The sequence below is a fragment of the Tyto alba genome, unplaced genomic scaffold (genome assembly GCF_018691265.1).
Source record: "Tyto alba isolate M040663 unplaced genomic scaffold, T.alba_DEE_v4.0 Super-Scaffold_20000042, whole genome shotgun sequence".
NCBI classification, from domain to species: domain Eukaryota; kingdom Metazoa; phylum Chordata; class Aves; order Strigiformes; family Tytonidae; genus Tyto; species Tyto alba.
In genome coordinates, this window is record NW_024881293.1 from 6,953,104 (window position 1) to 6,976,764 (window position 23,661).

At 37.0% G+C, this 23,661-nt stretch overlaps 1 protein-coding gene across 3 annotated transcripts; it reads right to left on the minus strand.

Moving 5' to 3' along the window:
- Window positions 1-1,126: 1,126 nt before the first annotated feature.
- On the minus strand, window positions 1,127-22,301 carry NADK (NAD kinase). Of its 3 annotated transcripts, XM_042794425.1 has the most exons (12): window positions 22,083-22,299; window positions 16,577-16,790; window positions 11,477-11,560; window positions 6,866-6,995; window positions 6,222-6,330; window positions 5,894-5,979; window positions 5,484-5,586; window positions 4,499-4,650; window positions 3,882-3,981; window positions 3,075-3,232; window positions 2,484-2,566; window positions 1,127-1,411 (listed from the first exon to the last, which is right to left on the minus strand). In XM_042794425.1, exons 2-12 carry the CDS (start codon window positions 16,747-16,749, stop codon window positions 1,264-1,266), a joined length of 1,326 nt encoding a protein of 441 aa, XP_042650359.1. In that variant the 5' UTR covers window positions 16,750-16,790; window positions 22,083-22,299; the 3' UTR covers window positions 1,127-1,263. The 3 variants fall into 3 exon arrangements, with proteins under 3 accessions (XP_042650359.1, XP_032863539.1, XP_042650360.1); XM_042794426.1 differs by lacking the exon at window positions 2,484-2,566 and having other exon boundaries at window positions 1,322-1,411; window positions 22,083-22,301; XM_033007648.2 differs by lacking the exons at window positions 11,477-11,560; window positions 16,577-16,790; window positions 22,083-22,299 and adding an exon at window positions 9,168-9,926.
- Window positions 22,302-23,661: the final 1,360 nt, after the last annotated feature.

A 23,661-nucleotide genomic window follows, 5' to 3' on the forward strand; every position in this document is an offset into this window, starting at 1 on the left:
CACAATAAAATATGTACATAGAGAAGTTAGAAACATTTGAAAGCATCTTAAAAAAGTAAATACAAGACTTAGAATATCTTGAGTGTGCTGAAGGCACCATTGCTACTCTACTGGGAATGTGTCCTCTCACTTATCAGCCTACAAATGCAGTACCCCTTCCTGTATTACTCAGCACCAAGATTGGAAGGTATCTATGGAAGTTGAGGGCATTCAGGGCCCAGTATAGGAGATTCTTTTCTTCAAGACATTAGTGGAACTAGAAAATATAGTAGTAATTGAGGTCCAGATTCTTCTTGAACAACTGAAGAATTTTTTGTTTTACTTTATAGTCTCTAATGCTACCATTTACTCCAGATAATCAAACAAAAATAGTAAGAAAAACCAACACATTGGTGATTCCCACCAATAGGAACTGCAGAGCTATAAACTAGCTCAGCTACAAAAATGGCAATCACTGTAATAACCAGCTAAGTTGATGCTAATGCTCATCCATGCTATTTGTGGATATTTACACAGTGATGACAGCCAAGAGTCAAACACTGTTCAAATGGGCATAAAATAGATATATATAGATATATATAGATATATAGATATATATACACACACACTTCTTTTTACTAGTTCCATCTATTAATAAAAAAACCATTCTTCATGGGCATTTCTTCACAGTGTGTCACATTCAAAAGTAAGGAGAAAGTATTTTAAGCACTGCCTTGATGGGGAGCTGTTCTGGGCAAGACGTATTTAAGCTAATAGAGAGGAGCTTTTTTTTTTTAAGAAAATTTCTTAGAGCCTTCATATGCATAGCAGTCTTATATGGAATTACAAATTTACAAAATTAAACAAAATATATTAATGCCATTTTTCTATTATATATCTACATTCAGCTTACCGTGTTATTGGTAAGTTATAGGTTACAATAAAATCTACAGAGGCAGTTGTCAATACCAATCAAAAATAATCAATTTTCAGATTGCTCATTTGAAGGAAATTCACGATTACAACAATCAGAGCCTAATTTCTTCCATTCCTACTCTTGGTGGACAAGAAATAGCACAATAATTTCCCACCATCAGCAGATCAGACAGATATAAACTATAATCACTATATATATATATATATATATATATATATATATATATATATATATATATATATATCTGAGATGGTGACCACACTTGTTACCCAGAAACTTATATATCCAAGCATATAGAAGGGATACTGCCACTTCCCATTCCCATGAGTCCTGTTAGATGTAGACACTCAAAATTCTTCTTCTTCAACAGCAAAGTTATTTTGCTTCTTCCGAACATTCCAGTGTAAACACTCAGCCAAGCTTTCAAACCAGTCGCTCACAGGATCTCGGAAACAGATCGAAGGAAGGGGATAGCAAGAGGTAGTGATGCTAATACTGCAACAACACAGGAATACCCCAGTCAGTCAAGGGCAATGAATAGCAATTTTTTTTTTTAAATTATCTTCTAGTCACTAGCTAACATGGTGCTATATCCAGCCAATTTGGTAAAACAGTGAGTTTTCCATAATCGAGCAATAACCAAGCCTGCAGGCTCATCTAAACAGAGTGAACACAGGGCTTAAAACTTAACAGATGCACTGTGGACAGCATTCTTTGACACAGTGAGAATACTGAACCCACTCTATGACATCCTGCAGTCTTTTGCTGGTCTTCACATCAACAACACAGGGACAAAGCAAAGTGTAGGTCACCACCTTGGCCTTTAAGTTTCAACTACAAGCAACAGCACTAAGGAGTCTAGCACCTAACAAAGGGACAAAGCTCATGTTTGAATCCTTACTAATCTCCTGATCTATTCTATAGATCTTTCAATCTCAGAGGAAATACAAACAGGTCAAGATGGCGTGTCATGCCAGATATACATTTTCCTTCCTGGCAACTTGTAGGGACCAAATAAAAAAAAGAAGTCATCTTGAATAGCAAGTCTACCAGTCACATACCACACAGCTGCCTCAAAAATCACCTCCCATTAGGATAAGCCACCACATTTTACACGTCAAACCTGAGCAAGCTTCACACACTGACTGCATTCTGCTCACTCAAGGCAACAGCATCGCAGGTGACCACAACCATTCACTAAGTTAACACAATTTAAGCTATATGGCTTTATTCAGAGGCACTGCTTACATGCAACTCCTGTTGGTTTACACCTTCTCAAACTCCCAAGACTTATCTTTAAGTTAAATTTACAGAATTTTCTAAAGATAGGTCCATCTTCCTTAACAAGCATGCAACGTTCACATGCTTTGTCTTAACATTTCACTTGCTTTCATAAGATCTAAAAAACTCAAGTTAGAAATTAAATACTTTTAGCACAGTTTGTGCTGTAAGAGGTGCTAGCATTTATACAAGCTTTTTTCTTCACTGCCAGCAACCCTTCTGACAGATGTTAGAGAATGAGAAAAGTGCACGAATCAGTATTTTTCTATACTTATAAAGGCTTGACCTGTCTCCATGGCATATTTCCTGTCTCTTCCTTCCATCAAATGAAACCCATGCTGTATTCCTGGCATCTGGGGAAAGCATAATCTGAAAAAAATAAAAGAACTAAACTTCAGGTCCAAAACCTATTTTTCAAGAGCAAAGAACAAACACCTCCTCCATCCTCCCTCTAAGTACAGAACTGACTTTTCACAACTTTACAGTTGCACTCAAATTCATAATCTGTCCATAATAACAGTGCAGTAACATAGCACCCAAATTCCAAACCTTTACTTCATGTTTGGTACGTATACATATATTTTTTTACATGCAATCAATCTCCTCTTTTACTTTATTAGTCAGAATGCAAATGTATGCATTTCCATTTTGCAGAATGTTACACAACTGCAATCCAGTAGGAAGCAGTGTAAAGTATTCCACTGGTGGGTATATTGAACAAAGTTGCATTCTTCAACCAGACTTGATCTGGTCCTGCTACAAATGAAAGAATCCAGGATAGACACAGTATTTCCTAACCTCTTTTGCTTTGTCAGGTTCACATAGTTATTACAAAAGCTTTTAACTTAGAAAGAGAAATAATTTAACAGAAGCTAACCTTGAGTTCTACTCCAGCAGGAACAACAATAGGTCTGAAAGACAATGAGTGAGGGCAGATTGGGGTGATCATTATTGCAGGAACATTTGGATGAATCATAGAAGCTCCTGCTGCAGCTGCATATGCAGTGCTACCAGTTGGCGTGGAGACAATGACTCCTGTGAAAGGAGCAAAAATTTCACTTACATAAGCATTACAATCAATGTGTTATTTTGGAAGACGACTAAGAAATAGCACTGTTATGAAAAAGAAGCAGAGAATGTATCAACTTGTATTTCATATGAGAACTGCAGGCTAATACACAAGAAGTCAGAAACTGTCTTCTAATCCCGGCACATCATGTTTGTTCTATGGCTTCATGTAAGTTGCATAAACTTCTAGATCTTGGGTCACACAACCTTCTAACAGTGACTTTTTTTTTCTTTTTTTTTAGGGTAAGAGCTTTAAAGATTAATTTCTATATTTCATTATTTCAGGAGTCAAGATCTTAGGCCTTCAGCAAATTCCAGATATGCAAGCAAATTTTTTCTCAGCTGTTTCTTGCCCTTAGCCCTAACGTATCATACCCAAAGAAACTGCCACTTGCCTTCACAAGTCCATAAACAAAGCTTACAACACTTTAATGCTTTATTGTGGAACACATCAGTTACCAATGAATAAACGTACCTATTCTTTGCACACTAAAGTTTTCTGTCACCAGTGAACTGAAGCTTGAGATTTTTTTTTCCACGTGAGAAAATCCTCCAGTAAAATAGCAACAGTCTACACATGAACTGGCAAGCAATTTAACTCAAGAGGCAGACTCACCATCTCCTTGCACTGTTGTTATCAGGTGTCCATCTAGAAAGACATCTACATTGGAAAGGTAAGAAGAAGGACCACGATCCACTACAACTTCATTTAGGACCTGCCATGATATCAAATGTTACACCAGTCTGCCAGTGCTGACTTGGCAATGTAATAAATGACAAGCCAAAACATGCTTTCCAGGTCTTTGAAAAATTTGTGCTGATATAGTACCTGCCAAATTAGACTCTTTTTAAACTTCTGTCTTATCAAGTCCCAACCAAAGTTTTTAGATGTTAAGAATTATTTCCAGAAGCTGGTTACTAACTATGTGCAGGGTTTCTGTTTTCACTTATAAAAATCTTCAGTATATCCCATTTCAGAACTACTACTTTGTTTTCAAAATAGAATGAAAATATTACTACAATACAGTATTAGCACTTATGATTGCAAAAAGTATGAGGTATACCACTTCCTCATTATTTAGTGCACATATTGTGAATTAGAGCAATATGGATCTGTCTCACACTACCAGAGTAAGGTAAGTAAACTAATGAAAAGGGGGAAGTTGCCATAAAACAAGACCAAAGCAATCTACAAACAGCATATCAGTTCTTTTGCCTATTTTGCCCTCTGACCTGATATTGCATAATTTGCTTGCCCACTTCTTTCTCTGTATTTGTAGACACTACTCCATTTTCTTCTATACCATTCTGTACTGTCATTTTCTCTCTGTGCTCTTTTACTACTTTCACCTTCAGCCTGCTTCGGAGAACAAGCGCTGCATTGCCTAGAAGTGAAATACAGGAGAAAGTACACAAAAATGATATGTTAGTATATTAAACAAAACCCTGTAATGACTAGCAAACTGTATGAAATGCCATCCACCTATTGCCCATGCTTTCAATGTTTCCAATATCATTCACAAGATAATTGTCTACATTTGGTTAAAGCTCAAAACTCATTTTTAGTAGTAATGAGCAAAATTAAAACAGAAATTGAATCCAGTCCTTCCTCTCTTTCCTTACGATGTAGAAAGAAAATTTAAGTTTTATATGGACAAGATAAAGATTAGAAAAACCTATTAGGCTCATGTGATCTTCACTAAGACAAAAGCTAAACTTAAAAAAATCAGTGCATTAGAAACACCTATTAAAAGACAACATTCTAGCAACATGAGAATTTCATACATCTTTTCAGGAATTTACTTTGGATGCAACTTAAAATACCTCATACTGAGAAAACAAAGTATTTCTTTCCTCCCATATTTTGGTTGTCTGACTTCTCAGTATTTAAGCACTGCACTACTTAGAGAAACAGACTACCACAGACTTCAGAGCTACACTCTTATTTATATGTTTATCTGTCATTTAAAATAAATTCTGCATCATCTCTTGTTTACTCCACACAGGACAAAGTTATTTCTTAGCCATTTTTCTTTACAGAATAGTACGGAAAGCATCACTGAATGGATCAATACTTTTGTTAAGTTTAGCATACATTTTTGTGACTCAATTTTATGGGACAACCTAAATGAGTTGGTTAAGAAAATTTACTGATCTCTGAAAAAGCTACAGAAAATGTAACAAAAAGAAACACCACACCTTGTCCCCTTAAATTTACCTTCTATAACCTGAGTGACTTGGGACTGAAAATTCTCAAAATTAAATGGAGTAAGAAATCCAAGGGATCCCAGATGAAAAGCCATAACTGGAGGTACACTACCCTATCAATAAAGAAAAGAATTTAAAAGCTACTGAATAAAAGCAATTCACACTTCAACTAATTGCCTGTAAATATTTTGACTATTGATGTAACTTCAACTGTGCATAATAAAAACAACACATTACACACATTATTTTCAGAAAGTATAGGGTAAACCAGGCTTTATTAGAAAAAAAAAAAGAACGGAATAAACAAAGGACAAATGCTGTCCTCAATAACATAGGGGAAGAAAATAAAAAACAAACAACCACCTTCAAATACTTCAAAAAGAAAATGGCTCATTAAGTCTATTTCCCATAAAGACCAACCTGGAAAAGCGAAGAAGCATAAAGTAAGGTCCCATCTCCTCCCAGGCATATGATAAAGTCTATCTGATTGGAGATATCATCATAATCTAGAAGCAACATTGAACCAAAAGGTTTTAATTCAGTTGTATCAACAGTCTTAATTTCCTAACAACAACTAAGTGCAGCATGCCAACATTGACTCACAAATATAAAAAACCACAACTAAGATGTATCAACAGCTGTTTGCAAAAGACACAATAGTTTTACAAACTTGACCCAACAATTAAGGAAACACCAAGACAAATAAGCAATATACTTCAACTTCACTTCCAGGAAATCATTACCATACCTTCTCTGAAGGTGCAAAATTTCTTCTTCACTGGTCCAAAATTATCATCATTAGCTATTGCGGGGTCTTCCAATACTTTTTTTTCTACATACACTATCATATTGTTTTCCTTAAGAGATGTAAGATAGGGTTGTTAATAACCTCTTCAAATGACAAAATATTTAACTCTCTCCCCATAATTTGCACTAGTTTAAATCACATAAATAATATTTTACAAAAGTAGTCTGCATCTGTCGGTTGTGGGGTTTATTTTTAATGTGTGGTCTAGTTTTAATGAGAATTTTGCAACATGCACAGATCATATGATAAATTAAACTAAACTTTGGAATATGGATTACATGATACAGTAACACTGCTGTTTAAGGCTTAAAGCTTTTTACATCTCATTTTCTGTAACTTAGAATTGCAAACAGAATGAAAGAAAGTTTTGACTTCATTTTTTTCTTTTAAACTCTGTACTTAAAGTACTTAAGTACTGATCTTGAGCTCTGAAACAAGTTTTACTACTTCCAGTGGCAATGGGTAAAATGATTTGTTTGCACAATTGATTCTGCACATTCCACATTCAACAGAATTAGTAACTGAAAACAGTTTAGATGTAAAATTTTTAATTGTGGTAAAAAATGGAATTTACATTTCATTACCTCAGTAAGATACACACAAAGCTCTTTAAAAGGCTGCAGGAGACTGGCATCACGTATCTTTTTAATAACAAGGACACTCTTGGGAGGTTTGTTCCACGTCAACCGCTGGCTTGCTGGATCCTGAATGTGCCTAGAGAATAGAAAAAAAAAAAAAAAAAAAAAAAGACAACGTTACTATATTTTGCTTTGACAACATTCTGGTATGTTAAGAATATATCTTTAATTAACTATAATTGCATGCAGTCCTAGAACAACAGAAAGAAGGATACCATAGTTGGTGTCGTAAGGATGCTTTTTCCCCAGTAAAAACAATCAATGCTTTACTATATTAAGACGGTAACAGAGTGTTCAAGTGTCCAATACTGTAGCTGCTACCACGCTACTAACACACGGAAACTGGGACTTTAACAGAAGCACTACAAAAGTTCTTGGGTCAAGTTCTTGAACTGGTATCTTCCCTGATGCTTCCAGCTGTAATGCTTAGTGCTCTTATCTTGGTGCTTTCTCCTCTTAAGCTGACTCAAAGTAAGGAAAACCATCCAATTAGAGAATCAGAAAAAGCTACAGCATAAACTTTTTTCAGATCCAATACTCTACCTCAAACAGCTTAAGTCGATGTAAATTTAAAAAACAGTGCAACAGTTGCAACTCAAATATTCTTTTTTAACAATGTTTCCTTCAGCGCTTTTTCACTGATACCAGTATCCAGTCGGTTTTCCCAACATGGTGTGAAGCCTGTAGATGCAGACACAAATTCTAGTCTTTTTTACTTATACTAAACAGCACTACCCCAAGAGAAGGGCAAATAATTAAGATTCGTGTGGTTATCTATACTAAATCCTCAAGATAAGCCTTAACAGCTATGAAAAAACTATAGCACATAAACTCTATTCTGGGAAGTCTGCATTTGCAGCTCTTACTCTTCTATCATAAAGCCTCATAAAATAAAGGGCTTCAACAGGAACAGATGCCTGTATACTTCTATTCCAGGCAAACACTGCAGATATGTAAGCATATGTAACTTTTCTGCCAAATGTCTTCAAAACTATAATCTATATATTAATTTTATTTTAGTGTTGATCGCAAATCAAGTTTATCTGCTTAAAGGAGCACAACTACTATTTAAAATTAAAAATAAAATAATAAAACATATATATATTAACTTTACAAAGTATTTTAAAACTACTGTCTGCCTATTGTCAGGATAGCATTCTAAGACTTGAGAACCTCAAGAACTAAATATATGTACACAAATAATTTTGTGGCTTTCAAGAGAGTTCAGTAACAGAACCTTCATATTGCTCTATAATACATGTAGCTGATTTAGGAATGCCCATATTTTCCTTCTTCACTTATATCTACTTCTGAACTACATAATTTCAGTGTTGCATTTTGCATATTACAAGCATCCCATCCTTTTCCACAGGATGCAGGTATAATCCATAAAGCAAAGCAGATTAGTATAAATGCTGAACAAGCCAAATTTACAATAAGATTTGGATTTAGCACTTCAAGAGTTAAAATAAAATAGATGACAATGCTGGAAGTGGAATAACCTGCTTGTTTTCCTCTCCAAAATGCCTATATTCTACATACAAATACAGCAGAAACTGTAGCTTACTGAAGTAATCTAATACCAATTAACTTTATTAACAAACAACATTGCCTCTAAATATTATTACCTAGCACAGGAGAGTACAAACATGCAGTTGCACTCAGTATCACACACAGGCTCTCAATGTTATGCTGTGCTTCATCTCGTTGTATTTCACTGTCAGGGAATAACAGCAAAGTGGAGGTTGGAAGGCACCTCTGGAGATAGTCTAGTACAATCCCCTGGCTTGATGTAACGGGATTTTGAAGAGACCATACTCAGTCTCAAATACTGCCAAGAATATGAGTTGACTATGAATTTGGAAGGTTTCCTCTGACTTGACTCACCAACCAATAGCTAAACTGAAAATTAAAGTAAAATAAAGTCGGAAGAGTTGCATTAATGTGCTTCTTGCTGCCAAACAGATGCAGAGGAACTGAAGCTGAAGTTTTATTATGTTATTTCCAACACAAATGATGACTAAGGAAGAGTTTTCTATACTGAAGTTAATTTCATAAAATTAAATTCCTCAGATCTCAACAGTGTTAAAAGGTAAAAAATACACCTGGAGAAACCACTACCCAAAACCATTTTAAGATGAAAGCTGGCAAAGAACTAAGGATTGCAGCACTGCTTTTCACTTCAACTTGAAAATAATACAAACTTCATTTAAACAAAATACAGTCTGCCTATTTCTGCTGTACTCACCAATTCCAGGTAGTTCTACTAAATGAAAGATTATTCATAACATGCTTTAAGATCTTCATGTTTCTTTTCAGGAGTCAGGCAGATGCAACAGCTCCGAAAAAAAAAAAAAAGGCTGCAGCTTTTATCACTTATTAATAAACTGCTATCTCAACAGAAAACATTTTCCTCCGAAATTTTTTTTCCTCAGTTAAGTACTTCAATCAATCCCAACAAAAAGTTGTGAGTTTACAGAAAAATCCTGTATAACACGCTTATTACAGATCTTCAGAGGCAAGATTTCATAAGAAAAATCCCATTTCAGGAAAGAGTTTAAAAACAGGTATTTGAGCTCTCCTCTTAACAACACAAGCACCTGATTCTCTTTTCACTCAGGAGTCATTTCATTCATCTGGTCATCTTACATAACAGTCTTCAGAAGCAGGTTTTTCAATACTATCATCAACACTAGCACTTAGAGACACCAAGAGCTACACTAACTTATGCCTGTACATAAAAACTAAAATTTTCTGTAAAAAAATTATCTTCAGTGAAGAAAGTTTAACAATATTGCTGACTGTAGAGAAGAATCCAAACAAAAAGTTTTTGCTTGATTTCAGAAGCCACATCAAAAATTTTATGTTTAGTAAGAAAAGTAATTTACAATTTGGTCTTCAGATGGTCCTTTGCTTCAGTTGCCTGAGTGCACCCTTCTCTCCCCAGCTACACTGAACACTGCATGAGCTGCCTTTGCCCTGGCAAGCAGCACGCGTGTAGTATCACCCGCAGCCTCTGTACTCAACAGATCTGGCCACTACCACTACATCGTCGGTCGCTGGCCCAGCCCCTGGGGCGGAGCACAGTGACCACAGCCCGGTGGGTGAAGGCACAGCACAAGCTGGGCTTGCAGATGGACGGCAGCGCACCCGGCCACCGGCTTTACAACAGACAGAAGGAGGAGGAGGAAGCTACGAGTTACTGTAAGTACACTGCAAGATTTCCCCCACACCTTTGTAGGAAAAGCTGGCATACCACCAACCTGTTCCGAGGAAGACTACTACTACTTACATAAAGGTATACTAAAATAAACAATTCAAATACCTTACATTTAACTGAAAGAACAATGAAATAAAACTTTTTAAAGGGACAAAAATAGGGATCACTAACTTGGTTAATCTGCAGAACCTTGACACTTCTTGCTTGACCAAGTCAAGACACCATTTATTATGTAACACATGGTATAAAAAACACTTGTATAGCACCCAGCCTACAAAATTAAAATGTTTATATGTCTGCTAAGCAGAAACCAACCATTATTTTCACATTAAATTTATCAGCAGAGTCTGAAAGTAAAGTTGCCTTAATGATATTCACACACTGAAAGTGCCATAGATCAAATAAAAAAATTCAAGCTCAAACACACAATACCAAGAGAGGGAGAAGGCTTTCCTCGGATTTCACAGCACACAGAACGATTTCTCCTCCTTTCCTTGTGCTGTCCATAAAAATGTCTGTTCCTTTATCATTCAGAAACACCATTCTTTACATATTTCAAGTTGATGGAATAAACAAAATGCTGCCAATTGCTTCTCCACAATTAGATTGCTGTAAGGGTGTTCAATACACATGGCGAGTTTACTGTCAATTATGTCGCAAAGCATCTATTATAGTTGCCATTGTTGACACCAAACTATGGATTGCAGATTATGCAAAACATGTCTAAACAAAACTTCAGCACGCAATACTATTCGCATGCCCTGTCATATTTTTATGTGAAATGGTTGTTTATTTTTTTTTCCAAAATAGATATACTGAGCTGTGAAAAAACTCCCATTGGTTTCAGTAGCAGATAATGGGTCTAAGAACTCCACATGAATTAGTAATGTAAAATCAGTGAAATTAATTTCCTTTTATGTCTGTTACCCTGCAGGAAGTAATCCAACCAGCAAAACCACTGTAAATCCATACAGAGAAATACCGATTATGTCCTATCATCCCTTGGGAGAAAAAACAACAGTGAGGTTCAAACCTGTATTATACTTTTCAACGTGCAAATCAAACTAATGCACATCTAATGGAGTTTTACTTGAGAACACAGTTCAGCAGTGCTGTCCATTCTCCTCTCAGACTGACTTTTTAAATGGTCAGTGTGTGATACAAATGGTAGGTCAATTTTGGCAATGCAGACCCCAAGCTGGCAACCAAGCAAGATGAAAATCTCTAACTATCAGGTAAAATACAAACAATGCTGATTAGGGGGTGAAGAGTGGAAAAGCAAACTTGCTTCTTTTACACAGAATAAGCATAATACCATTCATTTAACAAGTACTTACATAATCGTTTTAGGATTTTGCAGCATACAGGCCTTTGGTCCAAATGTGGTCACCGGGCATGGTCCATGCAAGGAGCGTGTTCTCCTAAATATATATACATATAAAATTAGTCAATAAGTAAAAGAAATGTTCTGACAAAGTGGGTATAATTAGCTCCCCAACCACCAAAGCCACTTCTTTTAAAAAGCTGCATTAAGCAATAGAAGGCAAAGTACATATCTTAAGCCTACATTCGTGGCTGACCACCCAATGTAATTTCACGTGTATTAGCTCTCACATTTCAAATCTAAAACTTAACTCCTGTACCTACTCCTTGAAAGCAATTTTAATCGAAGCCTCACTCAGTTTATCCCCTCCACATACTGAGTAATCACTTCCTGAATATTAGTACAAGGCACATAATCTTCTTGTATTCATTTTACTCCACACAAAGGAAGCATCACAGCCCCAAAGATGATATGGGCAAGTTTTCTCAAGTTGTTTCCATGAATTGATGTCAAACCCGCAAAGATTCTATTTTGTCTCAACTTTTCTGCACACAATACAGAACGGTACATGTGTGACTCGGAGACAAAAAAATACATAGATAAGTCCCTAATAATAAAAACATATTCAGTTTTCAAGGTCTCACTACTGTGAAACGGAACATTTCTATGTTTAAGAACCAAAGCACAGGTAATTCCAGTTTCAGAATTACCTATGTAATTCTAATCTTTTTTTCCCTCATATTTTATTTATTTTATTTTTTTTTCTAAGCTAGCCTAAGGAGGCATTTAAATACCTAAAGGACACATTTTTCAACCCCTCAATTTGTTGTAATCCTAAATAACAGTCAACATGATAGCATAAACAAGTATTTAACATTTCAGGTACTCAACCAGGTCTTTGAGTAGTAGTTAACTGAACATTTCAGATTGTGTAGGAAGTTATTAAATCACACCAAAAATTTATCAATTGTGAGACTTGTGGCAACATTCAAAACAAACTGAAAATATCTCTATAATAACACTAGCTGAGCAAAAGAACAGCAGTGCTCAGTTTTTGTTATGCAATTCAGTAGTCTCACAACCTTCACTTAACAAGTGTGCCTAATCAATTAATTAAACATGTAAGGCAGGACTTTTGTTTATACAGTATAAGCACTTTCTCTTCCGTAATATTTTGGCATGCATTAATTTCTGTTGAAAGCAAGCAAGCAAACAACTAAGCATATGAACAAAAACAAACTGTTGTTTTCAGGCCATGTTCTCAGCAAAAAACCCTGCAATGACTGTTAGTTGTGTGTCATTACTATGTGTGAAGGACTGGTCTGCATCAATTCCTAAGTGACATCAGCTTCAACGCTGCAGACACAATAACCACAACACTTTATTTTCTGTATTGAAGCACTGCATGTTATCTAAGAGCACACAATTTTAGAACTGGATATATGCTGAATGATTACATCTGGTGTAAGTACACACAGATGATCTTAATGAGTGCACTTGATCTCAGTAAGGAACACTAATTTATATAAATTAAGTTTCCTAGTACAAGTCTTGACAAGCATTTACAATGAAATCTCCAACACCAAAGCAACACCTTCATATTTTTTTGCCATGGTAAAAACTCAGTAATGACATCCCGATCACTTAAATACTTCTTCTGTTGTTTAAATCTTTGCACTTATACTGATAAAATGCAAATGCTTCAATTCCAAGGTATATGGAGATATGCATCTGCAGTAGCAGGCCTTAGTTTTGAAAAGGTTGAAAAAAAATGCTTTTTCCATTTATTTATCTGATAAGACCTACTATGATCTTTGTCTTCAAAAAACAGGAGCTCTGAAATGTCATTTATCCTCAAACTTAAATCCCACCTAGAACACAGGAATACTCCTAGCTCTAGGATGAGATTATCTGGAGCAAGTCAGAACTGTTCTGCCTTACTTCCCTCCCACTTTCTCCAGCAGATCTGTAAATGGGAGTAAAACCTGACTCAAGTCATGTAACTGTTGAAACACGATGCAAATGCTATTAGAATTATTCCATTAAAAAGAAGGGGAAATATGTTTTTCCTGTGCTTAATTCAATTAACACAGGAACTGGTAACTAACCTATTGCTTGGCAGTAACAAATCATCACTGCACTGCCCTCTATTATGTATATTATGAAGTAGCTCAGACCAGCCCGATGACTCACTCTTAGGACTAAAAAAATCCCTCAGAAATCTAATAAAAATCAAAACCACATGGCAAGTTAAAAAGATATAATTAAGGATTAACAGCAACACCTTAATTGTTCCATGTCTAATAAAATATGATTTGCATTCCAGCAATTAAAGTAAGTATTTAATTTCTTACATCCAACACACAGAAGCGATACTTGTTTTTCAAATAATTTTTTCCATTTGTAAGTCTAGGAATGACTGATCCAGTCAGATAAGACTATTGCTAAGTGTTTTATAAAGTTTATCTTATTTATATTAAAACAGAAAAATTAACAAGGACTGACATAATTAGAGATTCATGCATGTACCAGTATGTCGGTCAGTCTCTATCTACTTGTGAACAATTACACTTGAAATCGAGATAGTTAAACAAAGGCAACATCACCTCCCACCCATTGGTCCACTCAAGCTTCTCCCAAATAACTGTCTTTTTTGCCTTCTTTCAAAGGTCTTTATTCCATGCCACTCCCAGTAATTGGCTAAACTCTGTTCCTACAAGAGGCAATAAATATCCACATCTGACCTTCATGACATTCAAACAAGGCTTTCTCTGCAAGCTCTAATGAATAATTGGTACACATTTTCATTGAGATATTACTTGGTTTTATTAGTATTCAATATATGCACTATTCAATCAATAGAAGGTAAAATGTTTGAGTGAACAGAATTTAAAGTTGTTTGTATTAAGACTGTCTTTGCTGAGAATGAGCAGCAATGCACTGGAAATTATACATCTTTTAGGAAAATACACTTGTCAGTTCAAAGCAGATAGGCAACTACTTCAATCCAAATGTTACACAGCAAGCCTGAGATCACCTTCTGACACTCTGCAAAATGCCTTGTGACAATTTTGCACTAAATTGAAAACAGCCGGTGAATTAATGTAGAGCTTTTTAATGAAAAAAATCTCGTAAACAATAACCCTAATTCAAACCCATAATGGGTAGGGTCTACAAAGATCACTTCTAGTTTTTTAAAAAGTAGTTATTTAGCTAGAAGATAATAATACACATGCTCCTTTACACAGGTTGACTGAAGTCTGCATTCTTAAAGGTTTAAAGTGGAGAACAGAAAACACATCAGTTTTACAGCATGCTTTTTAACGTAAAGTCTTATGTATTGACTACAACACACAACACAGCAGCTGGAACAGCAGAGTCAGACCACGGTCCTTTGTGAACATTTTCCAAAAGCATTAAAGCACACTGACTTTTTGAACTACATATGCAAAGCAAGTATTTTCCTAACCTTCAAGCCTCTTCAGATAAAGGCTTTTATTATGCCTCCCCTCGCCATAAAGCTTCCCCCTGAGATCTTCAGCCTCACCCATATATGCTCTGCCTTGCAAGAGCATTCCTACCAGCAAAGCAGTAACTCTGGACGAGAATATCATCTGTTGAGAACCTCCTCCATGATTCTGTCCGTGCTTTTATATAGAGGGTCACAATGTAAGGTAGAGTTCTGCTATGCTTCCCACAAGATCAAGACACACTGCTACCCACAGCACGCTGTTCAATATTTACAATGGGTCCAAAGATCACAAAATCAAAAGTTCTGTCCAAGCTGTCCACATGACAAGAGCCTTGCAACTAGATTAGAAATTTGGCTCAAATAAAAAATAGGCATTTTTCACATCTGCGAAACAATCTCCAAGCACAAACTTACTTTGTGCTGCCTCACATTACCATGTAGCCCGAATACTCATACAGATTTTTAATACACAGCACTAGAGCTCTAGCTAGAATATCTGTAAACATTTGCAGAGTGTCTCTACTGTTGATTGATTTTTTTTTTTTTTTTTTTTTTTTTTGAGATTATGAACTCTGCAGATACCTGTTTTGACTGCCATGCCATTCTGGTTACAGGTCTGCTCTTAGTTTACCCCCCACCTTGAACTTCCTGCCTTCCTTTAGGACTAATAACCTTCTGAAGTGCATTTTAAGAATACCTCAAAAGCAACTTGTTGAGCAAGAGGTAAAGTTCTGCCTACTAATTAAGCATCTGGAAACACGTGCAAAACTGTTCCTTTCTTGTGACTTGAGCTACTATGAAGCCATGAATTAACATAGCTCATAGATGCATTTGTATTTTACTTCTGGAAGGTACTTAAAACTTCTGAAGCTAGGTTGAAGTATGACAAATATCGTAGTATTCAAATGACGAATCTACCCCAAAACCCTGGAAGTACTTAGGCACAATGGGTTCCTCAAATTTGAAAATTAATATTTTGTGTTTATATGCTTATAAACAATAACCTTCTAAGATCTTACACTCTGAGAACTTCTAGCTAGAAATATACCCATAATTCCTTAATTAACTTTCTAAGAAATAATTTTGATAAATGGCACTACAGATAGAGGTTTTATGTGTAGTCAAAAAAAAAAAAAATATATATATTTAATTTCACATAGCCATTTCTAAATGTCAGCACTTTACTGAATCCAGATTCTGACATACTCATTTCAGACAGCATTTAAATGGCATAATTGTCTTGCTGAAGCAGTATATGCACATATAGAATGTTGCTGAAATATCTACAAAAAACAATTTAAGATATCCCAAGAAATACTGAAACAGAAGGCAGCCCTCACAAGCAGCCAGAACCTCTTTACAAGAATATCAGTTTAGAGATGACCACCTACATGGCTACTTCAGAAAATCAAGTTCTTTACACTGCATGGACCACAACAGGATGGTTCACTAATTATCTTCCTCACTATTTATTACCACAAAACACTATTTTTATTTCTGTTGATTATAATTTGTCACAGCTGCAAGACTAAGGTTATGTAAAAAAAGGAGTGAAAATTAAAATCTATATAACTTTTTATATACATTTTTTTTTTCATTTTTCTTAGCTGTAGCAACAATAGGAAGAACCAAGATTCATACCGGAATTCTTTGGTGCTTCCTAGGGCTGGTGAAGCAGACAAACTTCGTGACTTAGCTCGTCCCCGGCTGGTATTGCTCCACTCCTCATCATCATGACATGTTGAGCAGTGATAAGGAGAATCTGAGCTCACATCAGCCTTACTGGTACACAGTTTTTCTTGATTCATCTCCATATTGTAAGTGAAGGAACCTCAGTGAGAGAGAAATTCAATTTCTGTAGAAAAACGAGAAAGGGGATAGGGAGAAGAGAGAAGAAAAATCTCAGTATTAGCAAAGCTAGTAGAGTAAGTGCTAAACAGAGTTTACACACTTTGATAAACAGTTCTTGAAATGATCTGGGCAACTGAGTAGTTCTCCAAGGTAATCAGAAGACACTGGAATGAAAACCAACCAGAATTAAGACACGTATGTTCCCAGATTTAGAAGAGACTCAAAACAAAGTTGTTTCAAGACCATCACAGATTCACATCTCCAGTTATACATGGGATAAAATATATTTATTTTAGATACTGAAGAAGAAGAAAAGCTATAAATATTTGCCAATGAACCAAGACTCATGAAAAACTATAAAGTTTCCTATTAGGTGATACATATATTGAACAAATAAAAACTAGAATACCTTAAGCTGTAACAGAAAAAAACCTGTCAAAGTGAGCAAAAAAATAATGCAGCAGAGATAACCTTAATAAGCTTCAGTTCTTCACAAAAATGGAGTTAACACCAAGCTGAGAAGAGACAACAAGTTGGGGGACAATACCGAAGTTCTTAAATCATTTGTGACAAAATGGTCAAAAAAACCCAAGATGAAATAAGGACAAATGTTAAGTATTTCACTTCCACAAATAATCAGCACAAATTAAACAGCTGGCTAGACAGCAATTTTGCAGAAGCAGAAAGAAAACAAACCAAAACCCCAAATTTAAGTAACCATCCTTCCTCAAAAGTACTAGAAATCCCGCATATAAGTTCTCATTATTGTTTGAGACAAGTAGAAGTCTTATCATAATATAAATAGAAAACAACTTTTAGTGTGAGAATAAACACTAAACTATAAACAAATAGTATCTAAGATAAAGTAGTCCAGAGAAACAGTACATTCCTCAAGTCAGTTGATTTCAACACATGGAAAAAGTTGGGTTCATTAAAAAATTGCAGATGTCTCCAAAACAGTTTCATCACTTCAGATGTGCTCCCCACTGTATCCTGCATAGAATGGACCATGACATTATTGTAACCATTAAAATGGACTGTGGCTCTAGAAAATACCAGAAATTATCACAGAATAATGATATTTGGCTGTAAAGTTACCAGAGGATAACAGTTTCCACAATTTTACAAGTCTTATGTTTCACATCATCCCAACTTTTAGATAACAAAAGCATCAAGAAAACAAAGTTGTAATTTTAGAATGAGCACTGGCTCATTACTAAATCATACAGAACCACCACCTAATCAAATTAGAAAATACTTTTGCTCCTACTGTAGAGTACGCTTAGCCTAAGAGAACACCATCAAAGAGGTACAATTACTGTCATCCATTATTAATTTCTAAGATCCAGCACTTGTAAAGATATCAATGTTTAGTTGTTGGTTACTCACTGCTTATTATCATCTGTGACCATGACTTGGGAAATCGTAATTTCAACACATTCAAAATTTTTTATAACTAAAATTAGAAAAACTTAACTCCTTTTTTTGACAAATTTAAGCTCAATATAAGTTTTGTGCCAGTTAGTTGATTTATGGACATAATTACTCTGATTATGTAAAACAGAGACTGTTTTAAGACTGCAAAATCTGACTCAAACAACGTAAATTATTTTTAATAGATTTTAATTTGTATTACCTTTTATCACAACTTCATCAAGCTTCAGGAATACATCTCATGCTGGTTGTTTCTGAACCAACTACCAAAACCAAGTAATTTAAATATGTGAGTTCCAGAAAATAAGTGACTTTAAAATGAGATATTCAATATATCTCTGACCGCAAAGGGTCTTTCAACATCTGTGTGTGCATGAGGAAAGTTCTTACATTGTTTGCTCTTTAAATCATAATCTAAACTAGCACACCATTTTTACTTCAGAGATTCCAGATAGTCTCGAACAAGCATTTCCGATGGATTCCCCTCTGCTGCCCCATGCAAGCCAGATTCTGAATTAAGTCTTCCTCATTAAATACAGAAAAAAAAAATCAGAACTTAAAATTGAGTTCAACAAAGAGGGCTTTATGCAATAGATTTTAAAATAATTTTTAAGAAAGTCATAAAGATTTTAGAAAACTAGACACTCATTTACCATCTGTTTGTAGCTACTCACACTTGTAATGCACTTAAAGGCCTATCAATCAACTAATACCTTTTTACTTTTAAATCTAAGGACTACTCTTTATAACCTGAAATCATTCTTGTGTCTGATATATCTATTTAATAAGGTCCAAACAGGCTTCTCCAGCATCTTTATATACCCAGATACTTTACCATCTTTGCAATTTATAAGCAACTACAGATCTGACTATATCTTCAATGGAGTACCATGCTCATAGCTAGTATTAACCAAAACTATTATAGTGAGTCAAAGTTAATCCTTAGTATACAAGAACACATTCCATTTTGTATAATTAGCCAATAAGAATGCTGGAAATAGTTATTCATCAATGGAGGAGATCAACTCTTCAAGAAGAATCCAGACAAGAAAAAAAATACACTGGAACTAGTAGAAGAGAAAAAGCAGATACCAACCTCCACTGCAACTGTATTTTATTATCAAAGTTAAAAAACAAATATTTCCAAAAGAAACCCTCTCCTCACAGAATTACCCTAGGAAATTATACAAAATAGTTGGTTTTATCTTTATCATTAGTTAGTTCTCAACACGGACTGCTGCTAAACTATTTCAAATTATTGAGAGTGAAAATCAGTAGCATGCAGTCTCTCGTCTCCTCTTATCCATTCCAAACAGCATATTTCTCAAAAATATATACACATACCCATAATCTGCACTATGCATCCACTCTCAAAATTCAGAATTATAAGCAAGTATTTCTTTAAAATCTGCACTGCAAAACGGGCACACACAAAAATTTGACAAGCCAAGATAGTTAACAGTGTATCATTTTCCTTTGCTTTCCCATGACATAGGTTATCTACTCCTCATTCCTTTTTATCTGAACACTGAGAGCTTGATTTGGGCCTAGGAAAATAAAAATTACAATGAAGTATATGGAAATGCAACATCTGTGAAAGTAGTTTGCTGAGAATTTGTTCCCTGTAACTTAACAGTTCATACATACGCATCCTATTCTACAGCATCACCCATAACTAAGAGGTGCAGAGAACAATAATTTATATAGTAAGCAGTAAATAAAGTGTATTTCCTAGTGACTTTGAAGTATTTTCATCTGACAGATGCTGCTGGTAAAGAAAATCAGATTAGGACAAAACTGGAAGATGGTGTACAGGCCTACTAAATACAGCCAAAGAACTTGATATTCCTTTCATGTAATGCTTTCCAATTCAGGATGTTTTAACTACAGCTTACACCATGTACTGTTTAATTAACATTACCTCACAAGACCTTTATTAAATAAGCAGACTTGACATAAGGACAAAACTATCACTGAACAGCTTCCAGGATTGTATCCAAAAACTTTAAGCATGTCTACAAACAAGCGAAAAGGCTGCTCTGGTCTAAATTGTGTCCAAAATTCAAAAAAAAAAAAAAGTCAATAAAAGTATTTAGATGTTCAGCATTACAGAATGAAGGAAAACTGAAAAAGTGTTAATATTTATTATTAAATTTTTGTAATGGTGAAACGAAGTAGCCAGTTGAGTCACCTCTTATATGTATCCAACCTTTTACTGCAGCTTCCCATCTTCAACTTCTCTGTCACTACAAATGAATGCTCCCATGAACCAAAACTTCACAGACCTTTCATCAAACTATCCTTATATACAGAAGGATACACCACCAGAACATCCCCAAAGCTTTACTACGCTGTTCAGCTGTTACTGAGGAATCACACTCCTGGTCAACTGCAAGAGCCCTGGTTACAGGGGAAGTCAGAATCAGTTCTACTGAACATTCGTATATATGTAGTCCACATCCAGATGACCAAATAAGTTACGTGAGCTCACATTGTAAAAAGCCATCCTCTCTACAAATTGCACAAAGTAGCATAGAAAGAAATAGCATCTTTCGATGCAAGCAGCTGTGCAAGGAGCATGAGGCTGCAAATCATCAAATGATTTAAATTTTTTGTATTTAATAAGCATGCTTGTAAGCTGTTATTTTGTAACAAATTTTTCCTGTCAAACACATTGCCCTAAATTATGATTAGGGGACTACAGGTCCATCATGACCCAATACACTACTTATAAAATGTCTTCAAGACAACAGCGTTTCTACTAATTTCTGAGAAATTGCATCAGCCATTCAAAACTCCTCATTTTGTGTCTGTTTATCAATGTTGTATTAGGGCATGAGGACAACGTTATACCCAAAAAGGGCACCACTTGCTCCATCGCTACAGATCACTGTTTGATTTATCATTTAATTCTCTGAAAAAGGTTTTTTTTAATTATTGTATTTCGTTCCAATGGAGTGCAAATGACTCCCCATGCACATGACTCCATCCCTAAGGTACTAAACCCCCTCTCACCCCAAAAAGAAGGAACAACTGTACCAGATAGACAAAACCTATTTTTTAGTTTAGTCTAGAAATTCATATTCTAGTGTGCCTGAGGAAAAGAAAACCAAGATAATATCTCATACTGAAATTCAGCGTTCTGACAGCAGTTGACTTTTGCTAACATGTTTTTTTATTAGATACTCAAGTGCTGTTTCTACTAAAAAACAGATAGTATGACTATCACGTGTTAAATACCCAGGGAAAACAAGTCCGTGTGTTAACCCTTCTGCTTCGGAAACATCGCCACACTCACCTACACCACCACGGCACAGGTATTAATAACCTAAAACTCATCACCGTGCCTTCGGTCAGAAACGTGGATGTTAAAACAAACAAACAGGGAGGTGGATCGCACACACTCGATGTGCGACCAGGAGATCCAGATCAAAATTATTCGGTGGTTTTACTTGTTATCTGCTCGGGACAGTACGCGACCTCAGGGCTCCTTCGCGCTCACGTTCCGACAGCGGAGCCACAGGAAGCTGCCGCCGGGGAGTCCTCCAGGGTTGGCAGGCGTTTACCTGCAGCCGCCGTAGGGACGAACAGAACTTTCCCCCCCACTTTCCCCCGCCCTTTCCCCAGCGCAGCCCACCGCCGCCGGGCCGGGCCGCGGGACCCGCCGCCGGGGATGTGGGCACCGCGGTTCTGGCGCCGGGAGCCCCAGGCGGCCTCGGCCGGGCTGCCCCGCGCAGCTCCCCACAGGGAGGGACACCCCACGCACCGAGAACTCCCTCAGCGGGAGGCCCGTCCCGGCTTCTCCGGGCGCTTCCCCTCAGCGCTGCCGCCCTCCCACAGCCCGGCACCCCCCCACACTCACCGCGTCCCCGGCCGCTCCCCCCACCCCACCGCTTCACCCGGCGGAGCGTTCCCTGCCTCCTGCCCCCTCAGAGGCCGGCACGTCGCCCCCTGCGGTGGTGGTGGTGGTGGCGGTGGTGGCGGCGGCCGCGACTGCGCCCGGGCAGTGAGCGGGTCCGGCGGACCCTGCGCGCCTCCATCGTCCTCTCCCCGCCTCCTCAGGAGCGCCGGGGCAGCGCGCATGCGCGGCAGCACCGCCCTCAGGCCGCCGGCGCCCAGCCCTCTGCGCAGCGCGGGTGGGAGGGGCCGCACGCCTGCGCGGGCGCCGCCGGGCAGCGGGCTGAAAGCTGCGCATGCGCGGCGGGGCTTGTGGGCAGCGTGGAGCCTGGGGTGATATTTTTCTTTTTTTCTTATCTTTTTTTTTTTTTTTTTTTTTTTTTTCCGCCTCTCCCCCCTCGTTTTCATTCTCTTCTTATTTTCAATTAGAAATTATCTGGAGATATCCCCAGCAGATTGGTGAGGGGTAAAAAGAAAAAAAAAAATAAAGCATGGCACAAATGTTTAAGAAAGGGACACAACCCTTCAACAGCCAACGCTAAATCCATAGTAACAGCGTTGACCAAGGGGTGGGTCCAACTGAGGAGAAGCAGTCGCGTCCTCCTCAAACTAAACCAACAGCACCCTTCTGCAGGCCAAGCGTTAGTGATGTCAGGCTGGTCATAATGCTACCTGTGAACTAAAATTATTAGAAAATAGATACTTGTGGAATAGAAGATAAATTAAAGCTGTTACTTAAGCAATTACTAAGATCACTTTAATCTTTTTTAACCATTGTGCTGCAAAACAAATGCTAATCTTTTGAGGAATAGTTAGAATAACTGTAGGATAAGGAACTAATAAATAATCTTACTTGAGACCATTTGGCCTTACAGTAGTAGGTACAAATAAACATAAAGGTAAGGAAGCTGCAAATTAGCAACAAAACCAGAGCAGGCCTGACTTGAAAGACAAAATACACGTGACCACAAGACTGAGTTTGCGCAGAAGTAAGGGTCAACTAGCAGACACAGTGAAGAAGACTACGAGCCTTCATCTAAAGACCCCCGATGACCACCTGATGACTCCAACAGACATGTACATGAGACATTAACATATGCTAATGAGTTCCTGAAAAAGTTATGAATATGATAAAAATGCAACAAATATGTATGATTAAGGTAGTATAAATGCTTGTTGATTTTGTCTTCACACACACACATTAGGAGGAGCTCTCCTCTGTGTGTCTGCCACTGTAATAAAGAATGCCTGCTTTCTAAAACTCCAAAATTGAGTCTTAGTGGATTAATTACTGCTTTCCGGTAACAATAACACGGTGACTTGGGCAGTCAGGGGGCCAGGCACCAGTGCAGGACTGGACACCTAAATTCCAGCACGTTTTAGAAGGTGCCAGGTGTGTAACGTAGGGAATCTCACCTGTAACGTATTCTGAGGGCAGGCACAGATCTGTACACTCATTTGGCTTCATCCGCTTTCTGCCCTTCAGATCATGCCACACCTTTTAATCCCTTTGCTCTGGCTGGAGTTGTTTGCTCATACTTCAC